This window comes from Lampetra planeri, chromosome 21 (genome assembly GCF_965212315.1).
Source record: "Lampetra planeri chromosome 21, kcLamPlan1.2.h2, whole genome shotgun sequence".
Classification (NCBI taxonomy): domain Eukaryota; kingdom Metazoa; phylum Chordata; class Hyperoartia; order Petromyzontiformes; family Petromyzontidae; genus Lampetra; species Lampetra planeri.
The window spans coordinates 6,501,162-6,527,141 of record NC_136127.1 but is presented as its reverse complement, the minus strand read 5'-3'; the positions used below and the strand labels follow the sequence as shown (position 1 = coordinate 6,527,141).

The 25,980-nt window shown below is 46.1% G+C and overlaps 1 protein-coding gene across 1 annotated transcript; it reads left to right on the top strand.

Moving 5' to 3' along the window:
- Nucleotides 1–1,206: 1,206 nt before the first annotated feature.
- CDA (cytidine deaminase) lies at nt 1,207–12,027 on the top strand. The gene is made up of 5 exons (XM_078603848.1): nt 1,207–1,324; nt 7,081–7,212; nt 9,016–9,133; nt 9,708–9,765; nt 11,717–12,027. Exons 1-5 carry the CDS (start codon nt 1,318–1,320, stop codon nt 11,876–11,878), a joined length of 477 nt encoding a protein of 158 aa, XP_078459974.1. The 5' UTR covers nt 1,207–1,317; the 3' UTR covers nt 11,879–12,027.
- The last annotated feature ends 13,953 nt before the right edge of the window (nt 12,028–25,980 follow it).

Genomic DNA, 25,980 nt, shown 5'->3' with positions numbered 1-25,980 from the left:
ATGACGTCATCAGGTGGGAAAAGCTTTAAATGACGTCATCAGGTGATAAAAGCTTTAAATGACGTCATTTAATTGTGACGTAATGCCAAATGGGGTGGGAGGCCGAGTTATGGGTTCCAAGCTTTTCCCACCTGATGACGGGCGCTTGTGTTGCGCCCGAAACGTCGTGGTTTATTTTATTTTGTACAAGTTCAAGTTTATTTATTAGGTATAGCCCTGTGAGCCATTCGGCTCTTGAATCGGGTGCAACCGCAACAAACAAAAAACAAAAACATGAACAAGAAAACATCTTATAGTGAATAGGTGACTGAGTGCAAACAGAAAATCCAAGAAAAGACAGCAAAATATTGCAGAAAAAGCACCGTACACCAACATTGTGTGCAAAAATCCCAGTGGGATGCAAGTCATACCTACGTGACTTTACCGAAAGAACCAAAGAGAACGCTCTCATGCTCTCGTTTTCTCATTGAAAATAGGTACATTTCAAAATATCACTGTCCTGGTCACAAAAACAAAGTTTGTGGGGAATAATAGCCACTTTCCGCACTTTTGAGGTATAAGCAATTCGGAAATAACACTTCCTATCCAGGAACAATAAATAAATGTGTTACACACTGTTATTAATGGAGTGGATTATTTACTTTTGCGTTTGTGTCCTGGTCACAAAAGCAAAGTTTGTGGGGAACAATAGCCACTTTCTGTACTTTTGAGGCATAAGCAATTTGAAAATAACACTTACTACCCAGGAACAAAAAAAATTGTTTCATGGTGTAATATATGACATTGTCTTTGAAACTGATTGGTTCACACCAGAGACAGCTTTCTTTTGAGCCTCGTCTCAAACAGTGTCAGACCAGAGAACGCCAAAAGGCGAACAGCACAAAGACAACGCACGTATCAAGAGCAGTTTAATCTCGGGGTGACCAGCTAGCTACATCACGGGTCCATTTACGAAACGTGTCCAATTAAAATCCCCTCCCATCCCCACACCCCCGGGCATTGCTTTCGAAAGCCACCGGGAGAGATCAACGCCAATTTTTGCGCCAGATTCCCGGTCCATCCAGAAGTGTTGGCAATGCCCAAGTGGCTCTCGTGTCAAACCCACCACCAGCCAAAAAACGACGGTCATCAGCTCTGACCTCTCTGTCTGCACGCACGGGCTCACGCTTATTTAATTATATTCCTTTCTGTGGTCGTAAATGAGTGAGCAAAGTCAGCAAAGCCCCCTTCCTGGGCAAACTCGTTCCTGGGTATATAAATCGCGTGACAGCAGGTCCGCCTGACTTAATCGGTCGGACAAGTGTTGCTGCCATCTCGATGGAACGTGAGTGTTACCATTGTTGAATAGTTTTTTTATACTCGCATAGATACATCGCATTCTGTGGACTGTCGTGTGTGTGTGTTGTTGTGCTGTGTGTTTTCACATCGCATTGAGGTTGATAAGTTGCGAACGTAACATGCGGTGCATGTTTGAAGTGAGCCAATAAATTGAGTTTGCCGGCCGACGGCAGATGCAAGTTTGTACCTGACATTGGATTGTCGTGTGTGGATTTTGACCAACATGTTTTTGCGTGTTGAAACACAGTATTGTTCATAGAGAGAGAGAGAGAGTGTGTGTGTAATGCTGCATATTATTTTTCACGGAAACAATGTGTAACTCTGCCTTCGTGTTTCTATGCTGTATACACAACATTTATTGACGTGGTGTTGATACGATGTGAATGCCCGTTGTATGGGGGGGTATTGAATGTGAACAAATTATTAGCCTCATCAATATGATGTGTGCATTGCACGGTGGAGGGGTAGTGCAGTAGTCAGAACACGATATACTCAGAAACTTGAGTCCATTTACTGGCCACCGGCTCACATCGGCGCTAAGTAATATCGGAACCGGTCCTGCCTCTCCCGTAACCCTCCGGTCACCAACCCGCATTGACCAGCGTGGTGAAGTATGGTCAAACAACCCCCGTGAACGAAACGGGAGTGGAAGCCGTTATCCAGCAGTGGATTGACAAAGGACTGTAAGTTGACATGATCAGAATCTACTGTTTGCAGTGTACTTTGTGTACCTGGTTATACCCTATATTGCACGTTTACTTTGTAACGCATATTGAGTCAAGTTTGGTGGACTTTGTAAGGTCCAGGATGCATACCTGTCAACCCATACCTGTCAATCCGTACGGTTTACCCGTATTCTTGTACAGGGAAATAGAGTTTGCAGGTCCACATGGCGTGCAGCCTTTTCAATATGGGCTAAAACATTGTTTTGGGTATATTGCTTTGTGTTTCTCCCTTGTGATGGGACTTTGTGGGATGAACGTTGAGATTTATTCGGGTACGGGGTGACCAATAAGGTCCTGAATTGGTCTGTAATAAGGTAGGGCACTGATGAGGGGTTGACAGGTATGTAGTAGTGAGTGTACTCGTGGTGAGTGTAGTAGTGGTGAGTGTAGTGGTGAGTGTATGAGTGGTGAGTGTAGCAGTGGTGATTGTCTATTTGTTTGTGTTTCTCCCTTGCGACGGGACTTTGCAGGATGAACGTTGAGATTTATAAGGGCACTGGGTGACCAATAAGGTCCTGAATTGATCTGTAAATAAGGTAGGGGCATTGATGAGGGGTTGGCAGGTATGAGGATACTGTTGAGAACCTCTTTCGTTGAAAATTGGTGTGCTTTCAATTCGAGTTAATTCTACCAAATCGCACCATTCTTATTGCGCAAGGTTATTTTTAACAGACGAGTAGAGTCTGCCGTTGCATCGCGGTTGGAGGCAATGTTAATCTGCCCCCCCCCCCCCCCCCCCCCGAATATAGAAGTCAAAAACTTCCTATGTTTGCGAGTACAATTTCAATTTTGGCAAATTTGGAGCGTGACTCGGCCATACACGGGCTTACAACTTCGAATAACGTCCACTGTCAAGCAGACGGATCACGTTTGTTGAGCAATACACGCTCCGTATTAACCAGGGAGGCCGCGCTGCCGGGCTTGAACTGCAAATAGTAGCAGACGCGCTGAAGATCTGTAACGTGACCACCCCAAATCACGAAAACTTTTGGCCACGAGTTGCCTCGCGAGTCAAATAGAAATGCGTGTTGGGCTGTGCCTGAAATGCGCACGTACTCTTAAACATGCCATCCCCTTTTCGATTACTCGCGTAACGGCATGGTGCACTGGGATGAAATGTGTTTCTAAATTCACGAAGGTATAATTTCTATTCTTTGGTTCTTTCGGTAAAGTCACGTAGATAGAAAAATAAGAATAAAAATAAAGTGAATATAAATGAATAAAAAAAAACATTGATGTAGACTGGTTCTTAATCGGAGTGAGTGTACTGGCAGTCTATAATGTAGACTGCAGCCTGGTTATTAAGTATGGTGAGTGTAGGACATCCAAGAAAGGTAACATGCCCATTCTCTTCTACCTCCATGGTGAATTTGATGGCTGGGTGTATGGAGGTTGAAAAGGATGGCATGCTACCTTTCTTGGATGTCGTAATCAAAGAGACCAGATGGCTCAATGAGCCATTCTGTCTACAGGAAAGTAACCCATATTGACGCCTACCTAAAACCTGATTCCCACCACCATCCATCCCAGAATAGTTCCTTCATCAAAACGCTACACCATAGAGCTCAATGTATCCATAATAAAGTTTTTTTGGGTTAGATCGCGTAAATATATAAATGTGTCGTTAAAACCCGCCACCACCCGACACAGCCAACTAGTAAGGGTTGTCACGTAAACAGAACGTGGCCAATTCGTCACGAGTACAGCACTAACCGGTGTGTTGGAGAGCCAAGCCACAACATTTACAAACTGAGTACAACGTTTCACCAGTAATTACAACTAGCTTCAGGCGACAGCTAGATTTGTGGAGAAATCTTACTATTTCGTTCCTTATATAGAGGTGTAGATGTGTTATGATCGAAACGTCGTGGTTTTTGTTATTTTTAAAAAAAATTTTATTATTTGTTTTATTACTGAAAGCACCAATAATAAGTCTACATTATAGACTGCAAGTACACTCACTCAGGTTAAGAACCATTACTAGTCTATACGATAGACTGCCAGTACACTCACTCAGGTTAAGAACCAGGCTACAGGCTACATTATAGACTGCCAGCACACTCACCCAGCTTAATAACCAGGCTACAGTCTACACTACAGACTGTCAGTACACTCACTCAGCTTAATAACCATTACTACAGTCTACATTATAGACTGCAAGTACACTCACTCAGGTTAAGAACCAGGCTACAGTCTACATTTTAGACTGCCAGTACACTCACTCAGCTTAATAACCAGGTTAGAGTCTACATTATAGACTGCCAGTACACTCACTCAGGTTAAGAACCAGGCAACAGTCTACATACTCTTTGGTTCTTTCGGTAAAGTCACGTAGGTGAAAAAATTAAAAATAAACATTTTCTTGCTGTGGTTGTCACACCTGATGATGATTGCTTGTGTTGCAACCGAAACGTCGTGATTTTTTTTTCACCTACGTGACTTTACCGAAAGAACCAAAGAGTATGGATCCTTGCAGTCACGAAAACTTCAAATCTAGAAAGAACAGTCGACATTAATGTTTTTTTGTTATTTTTTATTCTTATTTTTTTCTAATTTTTATTTTTATTCACTTTATTATATCTACGTGACTTCACCGAAATAACCAAAGAATATTAATTCCTGCAGTCACGAAAGTTTTAAGTCAAAAATTTGGTGTAATTGCTATATATTAAACATCTTATTCCCTACTTTTTGGTTCTTTCAGTAAAGTCACGTAGGTAGAAAAATATCTCATTCGCCTCTGAGAATGGGACTATTTTACTTTAAAAAAAAATCTCAACCTAGTGGAATCTGTCAAACATCCTGTCAAGTATTTTCAACGACCAGGTTCAAGTCCGGATTTTACCTTAAGTTAAGTGGCAGTGAAAAAAATGCACCCACAGTAAGTCTGTAAAAGCTTTCAGATCCATAAACACATAAAGAGATTTACAACAGACCCACAGACAGAAGCCCATACACAATTCATGCCACCAGTCTGGTTTAATCATTTCGATTTAAAGCTTTCGTGACTGCAGGGATTCATCTTCTTGGTTCTTTCGGAAGCGTCTGACGCTGTCTCCCCGACAGACCTGGTCTTCACCTGAGGACGGCTGCTTGCGTTGTGGCCGAAACGTCGTGAGAATTATTTTATTGTTTTATTTTTATTATTTTATTATTTCCCTTCTACGTGACTTTACCGGAAGAACCAAGAAGATGGCTTAATCATGTGTTATGCGGACAACTTAAAGGGGAGTCGCAAACCCCACAAATCTGATTTAAACACAATGCGTTATGCATCCTTCGAAAGGGCTGCGTAACACACGCTGTTCTGGTTTAAACACCGCCGGGCTCACTCTCCGTGATCGAGTGAGGAGCCTCAAGAGTCGAGCCGCTGCTCCTTCCGATCGAGAGGAGCCAGTTGAGGTGGTTCGGCCACGTGGTAAGGATGCCTCCCGATAGACTGGAATTCTACCGGGCACGTCCCACTGGGCGAAGATCCTGGGGCCGACCCAGGACACTCTGGCGGTTGCTCAGCTGACCTGGGAACACCTGGGAATTCTCCAGGAAGAGCTAGAGTCTGTCGCCAGGGACAGGGAGGTCTGGACCACCACTACTCAACATGCTGCCGCTGCGAACCCTCACCAGGACAAGCGGACTGATAAACGAACAATACAAACCAGTGACTACATTTGTATATGAAATCAATGTAAGCAACTGCCATGTGTTGTCAATGATGTGTTTGTAATTTAAGTCGCACCAGTCTCTTGCAACACTCCATCTGTTGCGTGGTTCACCAGTTAGCAGTGTGAGCTTGTGGCTCTGGCTAAAGCAATTTCAGACTGATAAGACGCCACCTCAACAAAATGTTGTAACTTGATTCAGTCTTGTAACTCCACTCAACTACGGGTGAGTTGTACTGTACATGAATGCTCCCACGTCTATGCTCCCTACCTTCACCAACCCACACTTGCCATTAGTTCAGTATCGACAAATTACCCCACAACATGCACGGTCGGGTGGGGGGGGGAGATGCACTCATCCAGTGGTGGATGGACAAATTGCTGTGAACGTACCTGAGTTATGTTTTTAATCTTGAGGAGGAAGTTTTAACTACATTGAAGTTGCAGCCTGTAAGTTAGCCTGCATGTGATGACTGCAAGTGTTGCCAACTCTTTAAAGTGGAAAAAAAGTCAAACGAACCAAAACAAATATATCACTCTGTCAAAAGAGAGACCTGAGGTCAAAAAATGTCATGACAATTTTCCAAAAACTGATATAGGATCCCTTACGTGGAAATCCACCCACATCTGCTGACGGTCTTCTTCCCAGAAAGTCTACATAGTTGTCGCAGGTCACTTTGATAACATGTTGTGGTTCGGGAAACTCAAAAAGTTGTGACATCTAGTGACAAAATCACCGAGTTGGCAACACTGATGACCACATTAAACAATGCCTAGTTTTGTAATTGTTTCGTAAGAGGCATTACACAATGGCTAAATGAGTAAGAAATTCGAGAATAGGTTTCCCCTTTTTTCTGGCAATAAAACAGGTGTTAAGATGTTAAAACACCAAACTGAAACCTTGCACAATGAATCATGTCTGCATTAACCACAATACTTGTGGTCAGAATGCAAACAAATATATGCATTGTCTTTTAAACTGATTTGTCCACACCAGAGAAAGCTTTCTTTTGAGCCTCGTCTCAAAACGGTGTTAGACCAGAGGACACCAAAAGGCGTGAACTTCTTTTGTGCCGTACATAGCCAAGCGTACTAATCGGAGGTGCGAAAAATATTGTGTAGTTCTTGCAAATTAATTAAATGTAACGTATAATTTATCTTACAAAAAATACAGTTTGGTCAAAATTATTAAGTTAAACCGATTGATATTGTGAAAAGTAAAAAAGGGCATGCGTCTACAGTTGAAAAGTACAACTTCTTATCTTGTGTAAATCGTGCATCTGGAGGCAGTGTTTAAGCAATTATAGTTTCATGTTTCCATGATCCTTAACCCTGCGGTGTAAATGTGTTTTGATCAGATTCAGAAGGAAATAAGTGGGTGTTGGAGCTCATACAACTCAGCCGTGATATGCTCAAGAAATCGTACAGCCCTTACAGCAAATTCCCAGTAGGCGCAGCTCTGCTCACCACCGATGGAACCATCTACACTGGTAACAGCTGCAGCTGAGACTGATTGTGTGCAATAATTATGTAAACACTGTACACAAACTCATTTTTATTCTTTTCTGTGGAGCATTATTGATAAAAGCTTGAGTAATCAGAACTCCGTTTTGTGTCTCCACGTATAAATAAAAAAATGTTTTCTCCATTAGCCTATTGGCTTTCTAGGCAAGTTCATTTGCCAATAACATTGGGAACCTAGCACCATTTGTTTAAGAAACCTGACTCTCCTGAAGACAATCACGAGGTCTAATCCGGTCTGGAATTTGCTTGTTCAGACAAATGCCGCTCATGTGCTTTCAACACTTATTAAAATATTCAAACCGAAATATCAAGACTATAATTTCCTGCCTCCTATTTAAAAACTGGTATATACTTTATATGATATACTATAGTAAATGGGCATGCAGTGGTTGCTCCGTTGTGAGCAACAAAATAAATTGTACACTACTTACATGCTCTCACATCTACGCTCCTCGCATTCACCAACTGCACTGACCAGTGTGGTGAAGTATGGTCAAATAACCCCCATAACGTGCATGGTGTGGGGAGGTCCTCATGCAGCTTTGAACTGACGAAGGATTCTACGTGTTTATATTTTTAATTTTAATATTTGATTTATTATTTCGCTAATGTTGCATGCATTGAATTGCCCATGTGAGAATATTGATTATTATTCATGGAAATTATATGCTTCTACGTCACAGATAACGGAGTATACAAAACTACAAATGAGAGTGAAAAATATAAACAAAACAAAGGAGTTGTCAAAAAAAAGAACAAAAAATATTTATTGAACCGAAATGTGACCCCGAAATCATAAACAAATGTATCACACTATGGGGGTGAATGGTGACCTAATTTAAAAGAAACAATTATTGTTCAGGAACTGTGGATCGACTTCCCAATGTATTTTTGTTCCCTTAAAAAATTTGTCCACGAAACTATCCTTAGTTTGTGTTCGAATGATTATCAGGGCCACATGACGCTGGGAAGTGGACGCAAAGTAAACAGGAATTGTCATGGATCACCACAGCGATGTACAGAACTGACCAGTTTGAAGATAATTTGCACAGCCAGCAACTCCATAGCTACGACCCGCGATCGAGGCTCCCAGGCACCAGGCTACAAAGAGAGGGGACCATTTGATAGTGAGCTCCAATATAGCCCTTGCACCAGAGTCCATTGCCATTGACGCTATGCCACTGGCCTCACTTACATGCAAGCTTGTCCAAAGGTCTTCACCACACCCCTTGCATCACTTTGGCTCCACAAAATAATAATGAGTGAGATTTACTGATTGGTGCCCATCGTAGTGTCCACTGGTGAATCTCAGCCATGGGAGTTGTCAAAACTTCACAGCCCTGGATTATTGGCAGTCAATCATAATCAGTGATTCCCTCGGTCAAATGTACATTGAAGTGGTGATCATATCCTGTTTACAGCCCTGAGCCAGAGGTGGAAATTCCACATTCATATGGCAGGGGCGAGGCGATTCATGGGACAATCACTGTTGACTTCCCCACAAATTGGTATTCAATTCCCGACCTTGGAGGGATGATGAACTGAGTCAACCCCCAACCAGGATATGAACTGGCAAAAATCGTCTGATTGTAAACCGGTCACGACCGTTGAGACACTGAGCTGGTTGATTCACTTGGTAGTTCGGGTTGACATGAGTTGACGTCTTATTAACTTGTTTTTTTATGTCACTCCATGCATTTCTGTGACCCCTTTACCCGAATACCTTACACCTGCATCGTGACAATCTTCTACTGTCGCATGACGCCAAGGCTGTAATGTGGAGAATGCGTGCTACAACCTTGGAATTTGTGCTGAGCGAACAGCTATTTTTAAGGCTGTCTCCGAGGGTCATCACAGCTTCAAAGCCATAGCCGTGGCAGCGTCCAGGTGAGCAGAGTGATGTATGACACACAGGGCCAAACAGGGGAGGGAGGGCCCTACCACGGGCCTGGTTTGTTGCAAATGTTATTATTTTAATTAACTTATGTGTATTGAAATAAATGCATTTTTTTAATCAAACAAGTGTTTTTTTGTCTAAAGAAATTGGGATGTAGGTTTGAACACTAGATGGTGGAATTCTGCACCGGGCCTCCAAGAATACCTGGGCTGCTCCGGTCACACAAGCCTCATTTTGTGTGATAATTGTAGAGTTGTCTGCAGATTACAATCAACTCTCAATCATGTGGGGTAATGGGGGGTGGGGGGCTTGGATAAAACATGGATAATGCAAAACAAATGCAACTTAGGTTATAAAATGTGTATTGTTTAGTGGAGAAAAATCTATTGCTCTCGCATCTATGCTGCCAACGTAAAACCATTCGGACTGACCAGCGTAGTGAAATATGGTCAAATAATCCTCACAACCCGCACCACATGGGGGGGACGTCATCTAGCAGCGGATTAACAAAGAGTGCTAAACGTAGACGTGCTGTGTGTGTCGTGCTGGATGTGTTTGCCGCAGTGACGTTTCTGATGACTTCATCTCACCATGCGGAGCATGCAGGCAGGTCATGCGAGAGGTGGGTTCATAACTACTGCCGTTTCTCCCGGAGCTGGCTGGAGGCCTCTCGTGTTATCCTCCATATCAAGGATGGAAAACCTTTTTCTTACTGAGGGTCAAGAAGGACCAGACTTTAATTCCAAATGGCTGCAAAACCTGATTTGATTAAATAATGGGTGGGGAACCTTGACATAGCTTTGGCGGGCCACACATTAACACGCAACTTGGTATTATCCAATAATAACGCGAACAGTAATTGGCACTCGCCCGCACGCGTGATTAAATTAGAAACAGCATTAACAGGTCAAACATATTTTCCTTTGGTACCTGTAAGTGCAGCTAAGATGCTTACAGTGTTTGTAGGCTTTTTAAGGCAGTGCAACTATTCCAATTTTGCTATTAGTGTTATGTCATAAGTTAGTGCACCACCCAATAAATAGTGGCCCTGGAATATGTCAGAACTATTTCTGAAATTACAAACTTACCATAGTCAAACAAGACTTTGATTCTCATTAACATTAGATTCCCATTCCAGCCTATGGGCATTCTGGAGCAATGTCCCGTAGCAGCATTTATTTAAGCAAGCAAATTAGAGACCAACCTTAATTTTTTGAGTCGCATCAGCCGAGTCAGACCTGTTAGACAAATTTTTAGAGTGTCTGTTGTCATAGGCAAGAGCCCCCCATGAAATAGTTGCAGTCAGTTAAAATTGCCTCTTTATTCATATTAAGGACACACCTGTTATATGCCCTAGAAAGTCGTGATTGAATATATATAAATAAACATGATCGTATTCTTTGGGTCTTTCGGTAAAGTCACGTAGAAGGGAAATAATAAAAAAAACATTTTAAACATCATAAAATACAATTCTCACGACATTTCTACGTGACTTTACCGAAAGAACCAAGAATAACCAAAAATTACGTTTCGATCGCAGCACAAATGGTCGTCTTCAGGAAAAGGGGTGTTAGCTTCCAAAGGCAAACTATTTCTCAGGGTTTGGAATGGGCGTAGCCCAAATGTCAGCAGCCAATGTTAATGCAAGTGGTGGGAGCCAACCCGACAGTGGTTGGTTTTCACCAATCAAAGGGCTGCCAGGTGAAAATTAGCATGTTAATGAGATTAGCATGAAAATCGTAAAGCATGCAACCGAGGGAATATCAAAGCCAGCTATGACTTAAACTGGTTGAATGCCCATAGACTGGAATGGGGTTGATAACGTCCTTCCAATGATTGCTCAGTTTGTGCCCATCTTCTCGGTTGAAATTGTGTCTGTGTCCATATATATGGATGGCTACGGTATTGGTCCTACCGTGTTTCAGATCTGCCTTATGTTCACGAACACGGTCCGAGACATGTTGCTTCGTTTCCCCAATGTAACTACTGCCGCAGACACAGCTTAGTTTGTAGACGCCGGGGTATTGCATATCCTTCAAAGATGGGATCAGATCACGCATTTTATGGACTGTGTTAAATCGAACCTGGATCTTGTGTTTGCTCATGATTTTGGAAATCTTTCCAGTGACCCCTGCTATGTATGGCAAGATTATGGTCTTGATTGGCTCCTCAGATGGTTCTTTCCCAACGATTATGGTGATAGCTTTACGGATTGTGTAGTCTGAATAGCCATTCGTCTTGAGAGCTTGGCCAGTTCACTGGCTAGGTGATGAAAATATCCTTCATTGTGACTGGTCCGAGACCACGAACTTACTGCACTCTAGAACCCAGTTTAATCACAGATTTCCAAAACTCAGATTCAAACCCAGGCTCTCAGTGGTGCTGGCATTCGCCCCCTAAGCCACTGCGATACCTAAATGATAGAAAAGATGTATTTCCAAATATGGCAGTACGATAAGGAGGGTATCTAACACAATCGCTCTTGTTTGTGTGTTTCAATATTGAACTTTGCAAAGGTATTCAACATTAGTTTGTTCAATTAATTTTCCACCCTTATTTTTCATTATGCACAGTTTGGCACAGAATGGACGGTTTTCTTGACAGCTCGACATGGCTCTTCATATCGTGCGTACTCGGTGGAAGAGCTGCTGCCCATGTCCTTTGGTCCTCACCATCTCAAACAGAATAAGATTCCTCCTGGAAGCATTGTGGCAGAAGTGCAGGAAAAAAAATAATCACTGAAAATGTACAATCATGCAACAACCCAGCAACTTTAAAGAGCATGGTCTACACATCAGGATCAACTATTAGGCCACTTATGTTATTATTGTAATATAATTTTCAGTCCACCCTTCCACTGGGGTTAAATTAATTTTCTTGCTCATATTTACAAATCAATATTTTTTATCAACTTTATTTTGTCTATGCATTGTAAATTGCAATACATATTCCGAATCAAGACAAATACACAGGTGCCTGAGGTGACTCCAGAATGCATAATAGATGCATCTGGCCCCAGTCAGCTAATTTGTACTTTTTATAAGGACTAATCGGTGAAAATTGCGTAAAAACTCACACACTTAACTAACTTAGCTTTAGTGTCGTGTATGTAAGGTGTACATGCCTGTATATGTAGTGCATAATAAATACTAAATAATGTATATCTTTGGTAACTAATTATATATAATGGTGATTTCAAATAGATGATTTTATAAATGTATATCATTGGTCATGGTGTATCCCCTGCTGCATGAATGCTTCCTAATTTGTCACCATCATTTTATGGTCCTTTGAAAGCACAACCAATCTCACGCTTGCACATTAACTCATCTCATCACCTTATCAGAAGAACGCTGGCGAACAGAGTGGACCAACGCAGATGTCCAGAATAAAGACCTCATTCGAGACCCAAACATCGCACCTCCTGGCTTTGACAGTCCATGATGGTGTACCATCAACTGAATCAGAATATCAACAGGCCGATATACGCATCTCCTTCATAAATGGAAGATTAAGACTATGGGCCTTACCGTTAACCACAATAGCCTGCATTCCTCCAACGGACTAGCAAAACTACACGACCTGTCCTGAAGCCCTCTCGTGGCTAGCAGACATCGATGTTGGCATTTAGCTCCTGAACATATTGCCATACGAAATAATAGAATAAATTCACCTGATAAATATCTGCAGTAGTCAAATTCTCAGGCACGTTTTAACCACGAGCTGCCACTCTGTTCACGAGTCTTTTCCATCAGTCATTCATCCAATATATCTGATTCATGTTCTCTGATCCACGTGCTATTCTATGTAGTTCAGTATCATTCTGAACGTGCATCTTTCCATACTACTTTGCCTACTTTTAATTTCTTATTCAAGTTTGTCTGTGTATCTGATACATATCATAGCTGGTAGTATACACTGATTGAATACATTTTTTAAGTAATGTCGACTGGTATGCTGCAAATAATTGTTGAATTCCAATTTATATCATACGAGGTGGTGGGTGACAGCACGCCCGGCCGCCTTTGTCTCCCCAGTGGCAATGTTCACACACCACAGCAGTTACTCGTTTGAGGCTGAGTCGACCTAGGGGAGGCCCAGTAGTGGTTGAAATAATCGTCACTGGTGGTGGCCGTGAGCGGGAATCGAACTCGGGTCGCCGGGTTCGTAGCGCAGTGCGCTAACCACTACACTATAATGCGTTACGCTTGCACATGCGCGGGTCACGTGACAGATTTGACGTCACAGTTCACTTGCCGTGCAAAAAATATATGCATTATTGAGCCCCCCCCCCCTCCAAAAAGAAAAGTGTATTTTTATAATTTTTGCATGGTGTACAGTCTGGAAAGTACCCACATGGCAAATTTCCAGTTTGGTGCATGTCAGGAAGTACGCAAAACATTTTGAACAGACACACATGAACAACTTTGCCTTTTATATATATGGAGATGATGATTAGCTGATTGTCACCGAGCAACTGATGCATATTCTTTGGCTATAACATTTGAAATATAGCACAAATGTAGTTACGTTGCAAACGACCCGGAGTTGATTTTGGTGCAGATGCGGAGGTGTGGTTACTACATGCTAGAATAAGTGTTTGAGATGTTTGGAATACTTTATCAACACCAATGTGAGTGCCGTATTAATTATATTAAATGTTGCAATCGGCGACCACGACATTGAAAGTGTTTTTTACCTCATATATCCTTTTATCACCGCAATAAACCGTTTCACCCTCAGAAGCCCTGCTTCTAATTATCTACTTGAATGTAAACTCAAGCACAGCAATTCGTGCAACATTTCACAACAGTTATCAAGTTCGGACGCTGTGAGGTGAGATATGTTTCCGACGTTCTCTTGCTAAGCATGTGTAATAAAGCACTTCCACGACGACTGTAGACTTGTCTTTTATTAACAACTAGCAGTAAGTACCCGGCGTTGCCCGGGTCTTAAAAATATTTCTAAACTACTTTTAAGAATCTAACAGCAGTGCGTGCTGACTGTGGTGGTACCTGCTATGATTACAGCAGTGCATACTGTGGTGGTACCTGCTTTCACTGCAGCAGTGCATACTGTGGTGGTACCTGCTGATTACAGCAGTGCATACTATGGTGGTACCTGCTGTGATTACAGCAGTGCATACTGTGGTGGTACCTGCTATGATTACAGCAGTGCATACTGTGGTGGTACCTGCTATGATTACAGCAGTGCATACCGACTGTGGTGGTACCTGCTATGATTACATCAGTGCATACCGACTGTGGTGGTACCTGCTATGATTACAGCAGTGCATACCGACTGTGGTGGTACCTGCTATGATTACATTAGTGCATACCAACTGTGGTGGTACCTGCCATCAATACAGTCGTACATGCTGACTCTATATCAGTATTTATCGACTGTATAGCACAACGTACTCACCTGACAGAGTGGCGTGGTGAGGCCTAGTCCCGTGCAGAGCCTCCGGCCTCGCCTAGATTGTCCAGCCGGCCGAGGTGGCACCTTGGCAGGCTGGGGCTGGGCTGCTACCCCCCCCCCCAGCCACGATCTCCCCAGCCGCTCTGCAGTAATATCTACGGCCTATAGTGGTAGCACCTAGCGACTGTATATAGTAGTAATAATTACACACATCGGGGTTGGGGGGACATCACACAGTGAAGAATTAACCTGAGCGTTTAGTGTATTTTTATAGCATTTTTAACGCGAAAGGAAATGTCCCCCTCACTCCCACGGAAGGCGCGTGAGTTGGTACGGTCGTGCAGGCGTCATAAATAAGTAAATAAATGATACCGCACAAAAATCCCACAATCGCTAATAAAACTAATTTAAAGTTGACGGGTGCGAAAAATGAATCGCGCTTGCTGACCGCGGGGCTTACGGCGTGGTGCCTGGCTATTTTATTTTAATGTAAACCCCACCGTTAGAGAGCCAAGCCCGTGACCACACACAAACCCACAATTTTTGACTTTTATATATAGAAAAAAGAAAAAGAAGAAAGAAGATGTAGATAGAAGAAGAAGAAGACTAGCGGGAAGCACCCGGCGTTGCCCGGGGGGGGGGGGGGGGAAATATATTGAAAAACTTCTCAAAACTAAAAAACATAACATATAGAAATGAAAAAAAACTTTGACTATTACCTCATTAATAAAAATTGTAATAAAACCCAACGCGCAGTGGAAAAAAAACTTGTGCTCGCGCGGCAAGATTTGATTCTTTAGATCGCGCAAAGGAATTGAAGGTTATAGATTTCTTTAGAATCGGCCTATTCCCGTTTAATCGATACCACAAACGCTCACCAGATATCGATTCTCGCCACACACTTCGTGGTCATCCCCCCCCCCCCCCCCAAATACAAAAGTAAATTTTTATACGTTTTATATTGTGTACAGTATGGGAGCTAGCCACATGGCAAATTAAAAGTTTGTAACCTATTCCCCCCCCCCAGCCGCGCATTTGTGCGGGATACACGGACTACGCGGATGGTTGGGCGGGGGGATGCGTGACGTCAGCAGGCACACTGCGTCACACTGCCACATGCGGGTGACATGACAGATATGTGACGTCACTGCTCACTTGTGTGCAAAATATATCCATTTTGCGCCCCCCCCCCCCCCCAAAAAAAATACAAAAGTGTATTTTTATAATTTTTGCATGGTGTACAGTCTGGAAAGTACCCACATGGCAAATTTCAAGTTTGTTGCATGTCGGGAAGTACGCTAAACATTTTGAACAGACACACATAATCACAAATTTCGCTTTTATATACAGTGGAACCTCGGTATACAACCGCTTTGGAATAAGTCGAATTGGGTATACGTCGTGTTTTTTCGAGCATAAAATGACTTGGGATACGACGTCTTGCTTGGGATACGACGCGCTTGCTAGAACTTGTGTGGCTCGGAATGAGTCACCGCGTACAGTACCCGCGAATGCCCCGTACACGACTGAGACAAAGCGAGGGGCGGGGTGGCATGGGGGAGAGGGGCGGGGGGCGTGGGGGAGAGGGGCGGGGGGCACGGCGGGCTGCCCCAATGGAGGGTAGAGCCCCGGGTCGAGGCACGTGTGACACATTAGGAATGGATGACTCTTTTAATTCTGTCCTTGTGCAGCAAGGGAGTAAAGTGTGGTTCTGTGAAAGTCCTGACGTGCTGTGCAGTGCATCAATGCATGTGTGTACAGCAGCATGTGATGACTGAGTCGGGCCTGTAGGTGGCTGGCAGGGTTATTGAATGACCGCGCGGATATACCAGTCACATGGTTAATGGCGACTCGGGAGGAATGCTGTTTGTAACACACGTGCTGTTGCATTTTACAGGTAAAGGACCCAAATGTTGTTTTTGATCGTTATATAAATGTTCTAGACTTGTTCTATACGTTAAGCTTGGCTTTGAATTGTTCGTTTGTGATATATGCCATTAGAGGCGTTTTAGCACTGTGCATTGTCAGGATGACGCACCGTAATTACCTACTGTCATTGTAATTCTCCAACTGTAATACTGTTTAGTCTATAACCATGCCCATGTACCCAGAGTATGACTACTTGAAATGCTATTTAGAATATAACACATGTAAAGTAGTAAGCTGTACAATGGTGACATACAGTATGTATACTGTACACATACAGTACATATAATGGGTGTAAGATACCGATATAAGTGGATGGTATAGATCGACATACAGCTTAGGATTAAATGAATATTCGAATAGTGATGTCCAAATGTGATTGTCAAAGACAAAGATGGTTTATCAGTAGTAGAATTGGGTTCAAGAGAAAACTGTTAATGAATAACCGCACGTGTTAACCAGTGAGATGGTCAGTGGCGGCTCCTGCAAAATCTCTCAGGGGGGGCAAATGTCTGGATGATTGATAAGGATAAGGTCCACCCATGCAATGAATAAATTAACAGCTTAAGCATGTAAAGGCAACTTCACTTCTTTAATATTAATGAAAAATAAAGTGACTCTTACAATACATCTTGTTTGTTTATATACTCACTATTAAAACAAACCACTCAAGTTTATTTTATTAAAGATTCCACTAGGTGGCGATAAATTATATTGTTGGATGAAACGTGCTTACGTATGATGACGTTAGCACGTATGATGACGTAAGCACGTTAGTGCATGCCCTCCCGGAAGCCATAGAGAATGCATTGCAGCGCCCCCGTTCGAAAAAAAACATCTTTGAATGTAAGTCTATGGGGCCACTCGAGGCGATTCTCAGCCGTAGTGAAATCGCCCAAAAAGAGGCGGCACTCCACAGAACGTGACATGACGCTGATTGGACTATATCCAGAGGCTGACAGTGACGGCTAGCGTGACTCTGTGGTTGAATGACATTGGTGGTGCGTCGCCCAATCGCCCTAATGAAGAAACCGCCCCTGGAGATGGTTAATGGCGACTCGGAGAAATGCTGTTTGTAACACACGTGCTGTTGCATTTTACAGAGTGACGGTGCTGTTCTTCACAAGATTGCTATTAACCACAATAAATATGTGCTTGCCCTCGATTTGGAGCACCTGCCCACGTCCTTCATTTCGAGTGTGCAACACACGCCACGTGACCAGTGCAGCTGGCAGCATCGTGGTCACGTGGCTTCTGTGTGCATTTTAGTAATTAGTGTCTAAATTATTTAATACAACCCCATTAATGTATAATATGCCATATAAAATATAATTTCTTTTCCTCTTGAACGGATTATTTCCTTTCCCTTTATTTCTTATGCGAAAAATTCATTTGGTGTACGTCATTTTCGGTATAAGTCCTACCTTCTGGAACGAATTAACGACGTATACCGAGGTTCCACTGTATATAGAAGAAGATTACTACACAGCTCCGCTCTCTCTTCCCGGATGCTTCTGCTCTCTCTCTTCTTGCCGTAATGCGCACGCTCTCTCGTCCACCGTTGCGGCGTGTCTTTCTCTTCTCGCGGGGAGGAGAGAGGGCTTCGCTGGCAGAGGTCGCCACGTGGCTGGTGGCGAGACGAGGTAGGCGATGATGCAGTCCGGACTCCAGGCTTCCCACACCGACCCCCAGTCCTCTCACTGCCTCTCCTTATTTTGCTCTCAGCGGAGCTAGGCTCCGCCTCTAGCCACGCCCCTCATAGAACCTTCTCGATGCTTCCCGTACATACCCACGACATAGAGAGTATGAACCACAATGAATGCAACAAGTATGAACGAATACCCAATACCGATAAGAACAAGAACGATTAATGAATTCGGCCCGTCTTCGAACGGGTCCGCGACGTCGGACCATCTCCTGTGTCAGCGTGCAGCCCCGAAAGGCCCGACTCAGCAGGAGGCAGAGCGGTCAACGGCAAGGTGGCAGAATCCGCTAATGCAGGGCTGGATCGTGTGGAATCGTCGTTCGCAGGAGCAGTCAGGGTTTCGGCAGCTGTGGGCGGCAAAACAGAGTCCCTTGGGGGATCAATCTGCAACCGGTCTGGCACGTCAGACACATCAGACCTCGGCAAGCCAATTTTTGGAGATCACAAAACGACACACGGAGGCAAGAACGGTTTAAATTGAGACGAGTGGACGAACCAACAACGGGACCCCGCCCGAACATCAACCACCTCCACAAGCCCGTGCCACGGCCTGTGCAGTTTGGGAAAGGTGCCAAAAGGCACCTCAGGGCAATGAAGCCAGACCCAATCACCGACAGACCACGGTATTACGCGGCCAGACCTGCGTGCACAACGCTCATTGTGAGCCTGCGTCTTAGGCGTGCTAATCCTAATCGCCTCCCGAGCCTCAGAAATCCGGCGCAAGGAGTTGCAGACGTGGTCAGGTAGGGTCTGTTTAGCGCTCCTCACAGCCGTACCTAATTGTGTATCAATGGGCAGCACATTCTCCCTTCCATATGTAGTGCTGAACTTTACACAGACAACTACTTCTTTTTCCGTCGTCACTTTTTATTACAAAACTCTTTACATTCCACAACCGTAACTTCAGCGCGTTCTCTGCTCGCTCGCCGCGCTCCACTTGCCTCGCCGCTCCGCGCCCTCCGTCTCTCTCTCCCCGACTCTCCTCTCTGCTTCGACTGTCTCTGCTTCGACTGTCTCTCTCTCGGCGTCTCCGTCTCACTCCGACTGTCTCTCTCGTGTCTCTGTCTAACTCCAACTGTCTCTCTCTCTCTCTCCTGTTCCACTGCTAACCTATCCTATCTCTCATTTCTTCTTCTTGTTCCTGCTCCACTGCTTCTCCCCGACTGTCTCCATCCAGCTCCCAGCAACAACTCCGCGTCCCTCTCTCACGCTCCCGTATATATCCCTGTCCTCATTAATTACCAATTAATTAAACGGCATCCCCACCGACGCCTCACATCCGTGGTTTCCGCCGTTATCGTCCCCATCTCCAAACCTGCTGGCGCCACCTTGCCCCTGACAACAACAACCGGCCAATCACTGCCCTGCATCTTCTAACCACTTAACGAACTGTCTCCCTCCGGCTGTTATCCTCCCAGCAACACCTGTTTGCCCTGACGCGACCCCACTGTTCATAACACACACGTGTTTCCAATTCTCCCTCTTGGCGCGCGTTAATCCACTACACATACATGAGAAAAAATGGCGAGTACCCCGTGGAAGCATGCGGGGCCATCCTGTACACAGAGAGCACGCTGGGAATGACAGCTCGGGGAGGTGAAGGGACAAGCGTACAACGATTCGTACCGGAAGAACATGTGCAGCGGGAAGCATGTGGCAATCTAGACAGCGCGTCTGCATTACCATGCCGAGAGCCCTTACGATAAATTACGTCGAAGGAGAATTCCTATAAGGTCTAAAACCTTATAGGAGTATTGGAGAGCCACATGGTTAGTGCGGACAACAAATTTTCTGCCGTAAAGGTACGGCCTATACTGACGCACAAAATAAACAATGGCCAATAGTTCTCTCCTCGTCACACAGTAGCGGCTTTCAGCTGGAGAAAGGACATGGCTGCCATACGCAACAACTTTTTCCACACCGTTCTTGGACTGAGATAAAACGGCGCCAATTTCTGTATCGCTGGCGTCAGTGTCCAATATAAATGGCAAGGAAAAATCTGGGTAGTCGAGCGTCGGTGCATCAGACAAGCGATTGCGAAGGGCTACGAACGCCGCCTCCTCCTCGGGACCCCGTTTAAACCTCTGATTCTTAGCAGTCAGCACGTTCAGGGGTTTAACGAGTTTTAGGAAATTGTGGAACGAACCGACGGTAATATGACGCGAACCCGACAAAGCTCCGTACATCCCCCACGCATGTTGGGTAGTTGCGAACACAGGCCATTTTGTCCGGATCCGTGGCGATACCGTCAGAGCTCACAATATGACCCAAGTACCGCACTGAACATTGCAACAGATGACACTTCTTAGGTTTAAATTTGAGGTTAGCGGAGTGCATCTTTCAAAAACGGCACGCAACCATCGAAGGTGTTCATCGAAAGTGTGACTGAACACAATGACATCGTCCAGATAAATGAGGCAAGTGTCCCATTGCAATCCAGCTCAAACGAGCTCCATCAAGTGTTGGAACATGGCGGGAGCCGAATTCAACCCCATCGGAAGGCAATTGAATTGAAAGAGTCCCTAAGGCGTGTGGAATGCGGTCTTTGGTTTCGAAGAGTCGTCCAGGGGCAACTGCCAAAACCTGGAAGACAAATCGAGAGTAGAGAAATACTGCGCTCCAGACAGCGCATCCATGGAGTCATCCATACGCGGCAGAGGATACGCGTCAGCCAATGAAACCTTATTTAGTTTCCAGAAGTCAACACAAAATCTGAGATTTCCGTCTTTCTTCTTAACAAGTACGACCGGCGTGCCCCACGGGCTGTTAGACGGGGAAATTATATCAGCGGCCAGCATTTCGTTCACCGCGCTCTGTACTCATTCCTTTTCCGTAGGGCTCAAGCGATGCGAATTTTGCCAAATCGGGCTGACTTTACCCATATCAATGTGGTGGGACAAAAGTGACGTACGTCCCAAATCGAAATCATCCTTACTAAAAACGTCAGTGAATTTAGTCTGCAGAGCATGCAGCCCAATGTATTGGTCGGCGGACAACGACAAATTTTCGTGGGATAACTCGGCGATCCATCGATCGTCCGACAACGAAGCAGGACAAGCCGCCCCCACCAATCGGCAGACACATCCTCATCGTGGTCCGTAAAAGCGGTAGTGGCATCAGCTCGTACTGTACTGGCAGGAACCAACAACCCTTTCCGGACCCCTATTCAGAACTTGCAAAAATGGGGCTTGTTCGGAACGAACAATCGTCTGAGCGCCAACCAGAGAGAGACCCTTGGTAGTGGTATTAGACGGTGTCAGAAGGACCCCAGCCACCGCATCCTCACTACGGTGGCCTTTTTGATAACGCAATGGCACCAGCATCTGGGACCCCGGTGGGATTTCAACTGTAACATCAGCCAGCACCTGTACAGCGGCGCACGGTGGTGAACGCAAGAGTGGAGACGGCAAAAAAAAAATTTCCGACCGGAGGGCATCTCCAGACAACCTTGATCGACAAGAATTTTAACAGGCATCCTTCTGAGAAAATCAGTGCCCAACAAGCAGGGCACTGCCAAGAACCTAGAAATCAAGACCGGCCCTGACACAGCGACATCCCCAATTGCAATATGGGCATCCACCTGGCCGACGATGCCCATACTACCCCCATTGGCAGCCATGCAAGTGTCGAAAGCCGGACGAACTCGTGAGACGGGGATAGCCAGGAGCTGAAAAATCACATCAGAAATGATAGTGGCGGACGCCCCCATATCTACCAAGACACGCACATCAACGCCCTGAATGGAGCGAGGTACCGTCGAGGAATCCGCTGCGGCCACAACGACGCGACATACCAAATTCCTCCATTGCGTTATCGAGAGAGGCCAATCCCCAGCAACAGTACCCGAATCATGATACGAACGAACCTGACCCATGACATGAGGTGCCTGAGGTGACAAATGAGGCTGGGTGTCCGACGTGTATCAACTTGCCTGCATGGAAGGATGCTGGGCCGTCGGCGAAGGAGCTGGAGCCGGAGCAACAGGCAGAGTCAGAGAGCGAGGGCGACTCCGGAAATCCCGGGCAAAGTGGCCCTGCCGGCCACACTTGAAACATGTGACGGTCACCCGACGAGTTGCCCCCTCATCACCTTGGCGTGGTCCATAGGACCCCCGGCGATGTTGGACGTGGCCCTGACGTGGATCCCAACGAGGAACAGCCGCCGCCAGATCCTCTTCTCCCGGCGTATCGTTCGGAACACGGATGACCTTAAATGGCGACCACCCCTTGGGCTCACCATCGCGAACTGGATCCCCTGTCCATGCAGCCATCTGTGACCACCGCAACGTCAGCGGCTCATGACCATAAACTGGCAGAACCACCCCCATGACCTTCGCCAAAGCCAACATTCTACCCAAGATCAGCGGGTCGAGGATTTCTTGCTTGACATCGGGGTAGGCAGCCACCACCAGCGCCATTAAAGCACTGCGGTAGGCCAGGGGAAATTTGGAACTCTTCCGCCTAGGCTGCATAAACTTCCGTTGAGTATCTGAAAGCGGTTCGTAGACCTCTGCCATTTCTGCGTATAGATCTTTTAGCGTCGTCTTTTTTTCCGGAGGAATCGATCGAAACACCGCCAGCGCATCATCATCAAGAATGGTCGGTAAAGCAACCATGGCTTCCTCCTCTGACCAGTGCACGGAATGGAACGTTGCCTCAAAGCGCCACGTGAAAGCACTCAAATCGCCGCCCGCAGCGATAAATTCCTTGACCTGAGGAAGACGGTGGCTGCGCCCAACTCCACTGCGTCCAACAATAGCAGCCTCCCCTGGCGGCGCACCACGCGGCTCAACAGAAATGGCGGACTTCAACCGTGCCCCAACAACAAGATGGTGGCGTCCTGCCGCGTGGCGTCCGTAGCGTGCGTAATGGTGGACAGTTCTCCCGCACCCGCAATGGCGGCCGTCGATTCCGCAGGGGGACCCTCCAAGGCTAAATCCAGAAGCCTCTGCTCGTCACCCCTCGGCAACCCCTCCTGTGGGCGCCCGTCACCGCAGACGACACAACCAGCGACACCAGCTGGAGAAGCACCGTCCAGAGCGAGTCCAGCTGCTCCTCAACGCGCTTCCAGCCGTCGTTCGCCTGTTGAGACGAAGATGCCGCCGCTGCGCCGTCCATTCCTGGCGCGATGACTTTACCAGTCGAAGTTCCTGTAACCGGGTCTACGGAGCCCGGGGTCGGCAGGTCCTAGGTCACTGCGTCGTCGGAAGACGCCACAAGTGGGTTCTTCTTCTTGAGATGCTTGGATATTCTTGCTTTCCGTTGTATTTTCTTGTCTCAAAAAGAAGCACTTCTGACTCCAGTTGTAATTGTGGTGGGCACCGTGACAACAGAGACGTTGAAGTAGAGGCAACACTTATTTATTAACACTTGGCCCCGTTACAGCTTCACACTCGAAGAGGTAACGGCCTCTTCAGCCGCTACTCTCAAGGGAGGTATTCCCAATCTAACTCGCCTTCTCCCCACCTATACCACGACCCTCCTCTCAAGGAGACTACCTGACCTGGCCCAGCCAAGGCGCAGGTCTCGACCACCAGCCACACGGACCCGACCCTTACAAGGACATCGGCTCCGAGGCTCTGGGGTCGCACCACTGGCTTGCTCTGCCCGGCCCTTACAAGGACAGCGGGTCAGAGGAGGCCCAGGGTCTAGCTAGCTGGACTTCAGTCTTCAGCTGGTTCTTCTGGCTTCGGCTTGTCCGTACCCTCTCTCTCTCTCGGGCTCCCGCCTTTTATACAAACTCCCCACTGAGGGGCGGGGTTCTGTGGGATCACAGCACACCCCACAGCCCCCACCCGTTGGGAGGGGCGCGGGGGATCCAAACACCACACAGCCCCCTCCCTCCGGGAGGGGCCCCGGCTAGGGATATCACAATCGCCCTGCACAGGAAAGTAATGGGAGTTAACCGGAGCTGGTGTGCGCATCTCAATACCACCACCACATAATAAAGCACTTCCACGACGACTGTAGACTTGTGTCTTTTATGAACAATTAGTACACAGCTCCGCTCTCTCTTCCCAGATGGTTCCGCTCTCTCTCCTCTTGCCGTAATGCGCGTGCTCCCTCATCCACCGTTGCGGCGCGTCTCTCTCTCTTCTCGCGCTCGCCGCTGGCTGGCGGCGCGCGGGGAGGAGAGAGGGCTTCGCTGGCAGACGTGGCCATGTGGTCGGTGGCGAGACGAGGTAGGCGATGATGCAGTCCGGACTCCAGGCTTCCCACACCGACCCCCAGTCCTCTCACTGCCTCTCCTTATTTTTCTCTCGGCGGAGCTAGGCTCCGCCTCTAGCCACGCCCCTCGTAGAACCTTCTCGATGCTTCCCGTACATACCCACGAGCTCCACCCATTACCTTTGGCCCAGATGGAACCCTTCTCTCTCATTGGATATGAGTAACCCATCAGTGACTATGCAGCCCTTTATCGTCCCTTAGGTGGCGCTCTCTCATTAGGCGAGAAAACACGATGAACTTGTCATGGCACAATTAAGCATGGCACGTCCCGACGGAATCACTCAATACATTAAATCTCAACACACATACACAGCAACTCGTATTCCTTTCAGTCCCTATGTCGCCATGTACTCAGAAACCTTTTGGGGCTTGTTATGCGATTCATGTGTGATAGTGACCGCAAAACCCACTGACAATGTTTGCTCACAACTATATATTTTTTCTGTAATGTTAAAACTGGAGATTATGACCTTGGGTTGGCATCTAAATTCCTCATTTTGGATTTCACCACAGCCTCAACTTGTAATCCCCGCTGCACTCAATTCACTGCTTCACTGGGCACATCAGAAGAGATGAATGCAGCTTCCATCTTGAGACTTTTTCTGGTAGGCAACTATTGCGTCGGGCAGGCATTTGTATATCCTCCTGCAGTCCTTAGGCAGAACTTTGTTGAGCTCACACAGTGCGAGTCTCTCATATGTTAAAATATCTTGTGGCCTACTATACAGGAGGTCGTGGGTTCAATCAAGACCCTCATGCCTATATATTTGGAGTTTGCATGTCCTCCCTGTGGTTGCGTGAATTTTTCGCCGGGTCCTCTGGTTTCTCCCTCCACATTTAGAAACGTTTTTTTAAAGTATTGGCTGTTATACATTTCCACTTCGTTGAGCTATAATTTGTGGCCAGGTCGCTTCTGAAAAATAGATATACTGTATAGCTCAGTGGGCCTTACCTGGTAAAATAAAAAAAATGTTTGTAGTTTTGTTTGACATCCTTGCCGAGCAACAGATGAAACAGCTTAACTCACCAGCACACAACTCCAGGTCTCCAGCAGTGGATAAAGCACATGTGACCCTCACTCTGGGCGTTCAGCAATGAAAGTGCCCTCCTGGTCCTCCTACTTACATCCTCTGTATGTACTGCCCTTTATACATTTCTCATCTGCCCCATCCGTAAATCTGATTATTCCGCATAAGACTGCCATAATTTTTGTGTATATTGGCCCAAATTCATGCTATTTCTAAAAATATGTATGTGCAGTGTCTTCCTTCCTCTCGGCATGTGTGTGCATGTGGTGTGCGGCACACACACTCAGTTGGAGACGAGGTAGTTGCAGGAGGCACGGTCTCTCTTTATTATCCCGTCACACCAACTCCGGCCTCCTCTCTCTCGACCATGCTGCCGCACAGCCTGGCTTAGACACAACCCTGTCCGCGTTGCCCCGACGGTGTCGACCGAGACAGCCAAATACTGTCCGGCCGCACAATTATCGGGCGAAGGCGGCAGCGACAAAGGCGGTTGAAGATGTCAGCGACGACGAGACGAATCCACTCCCAAA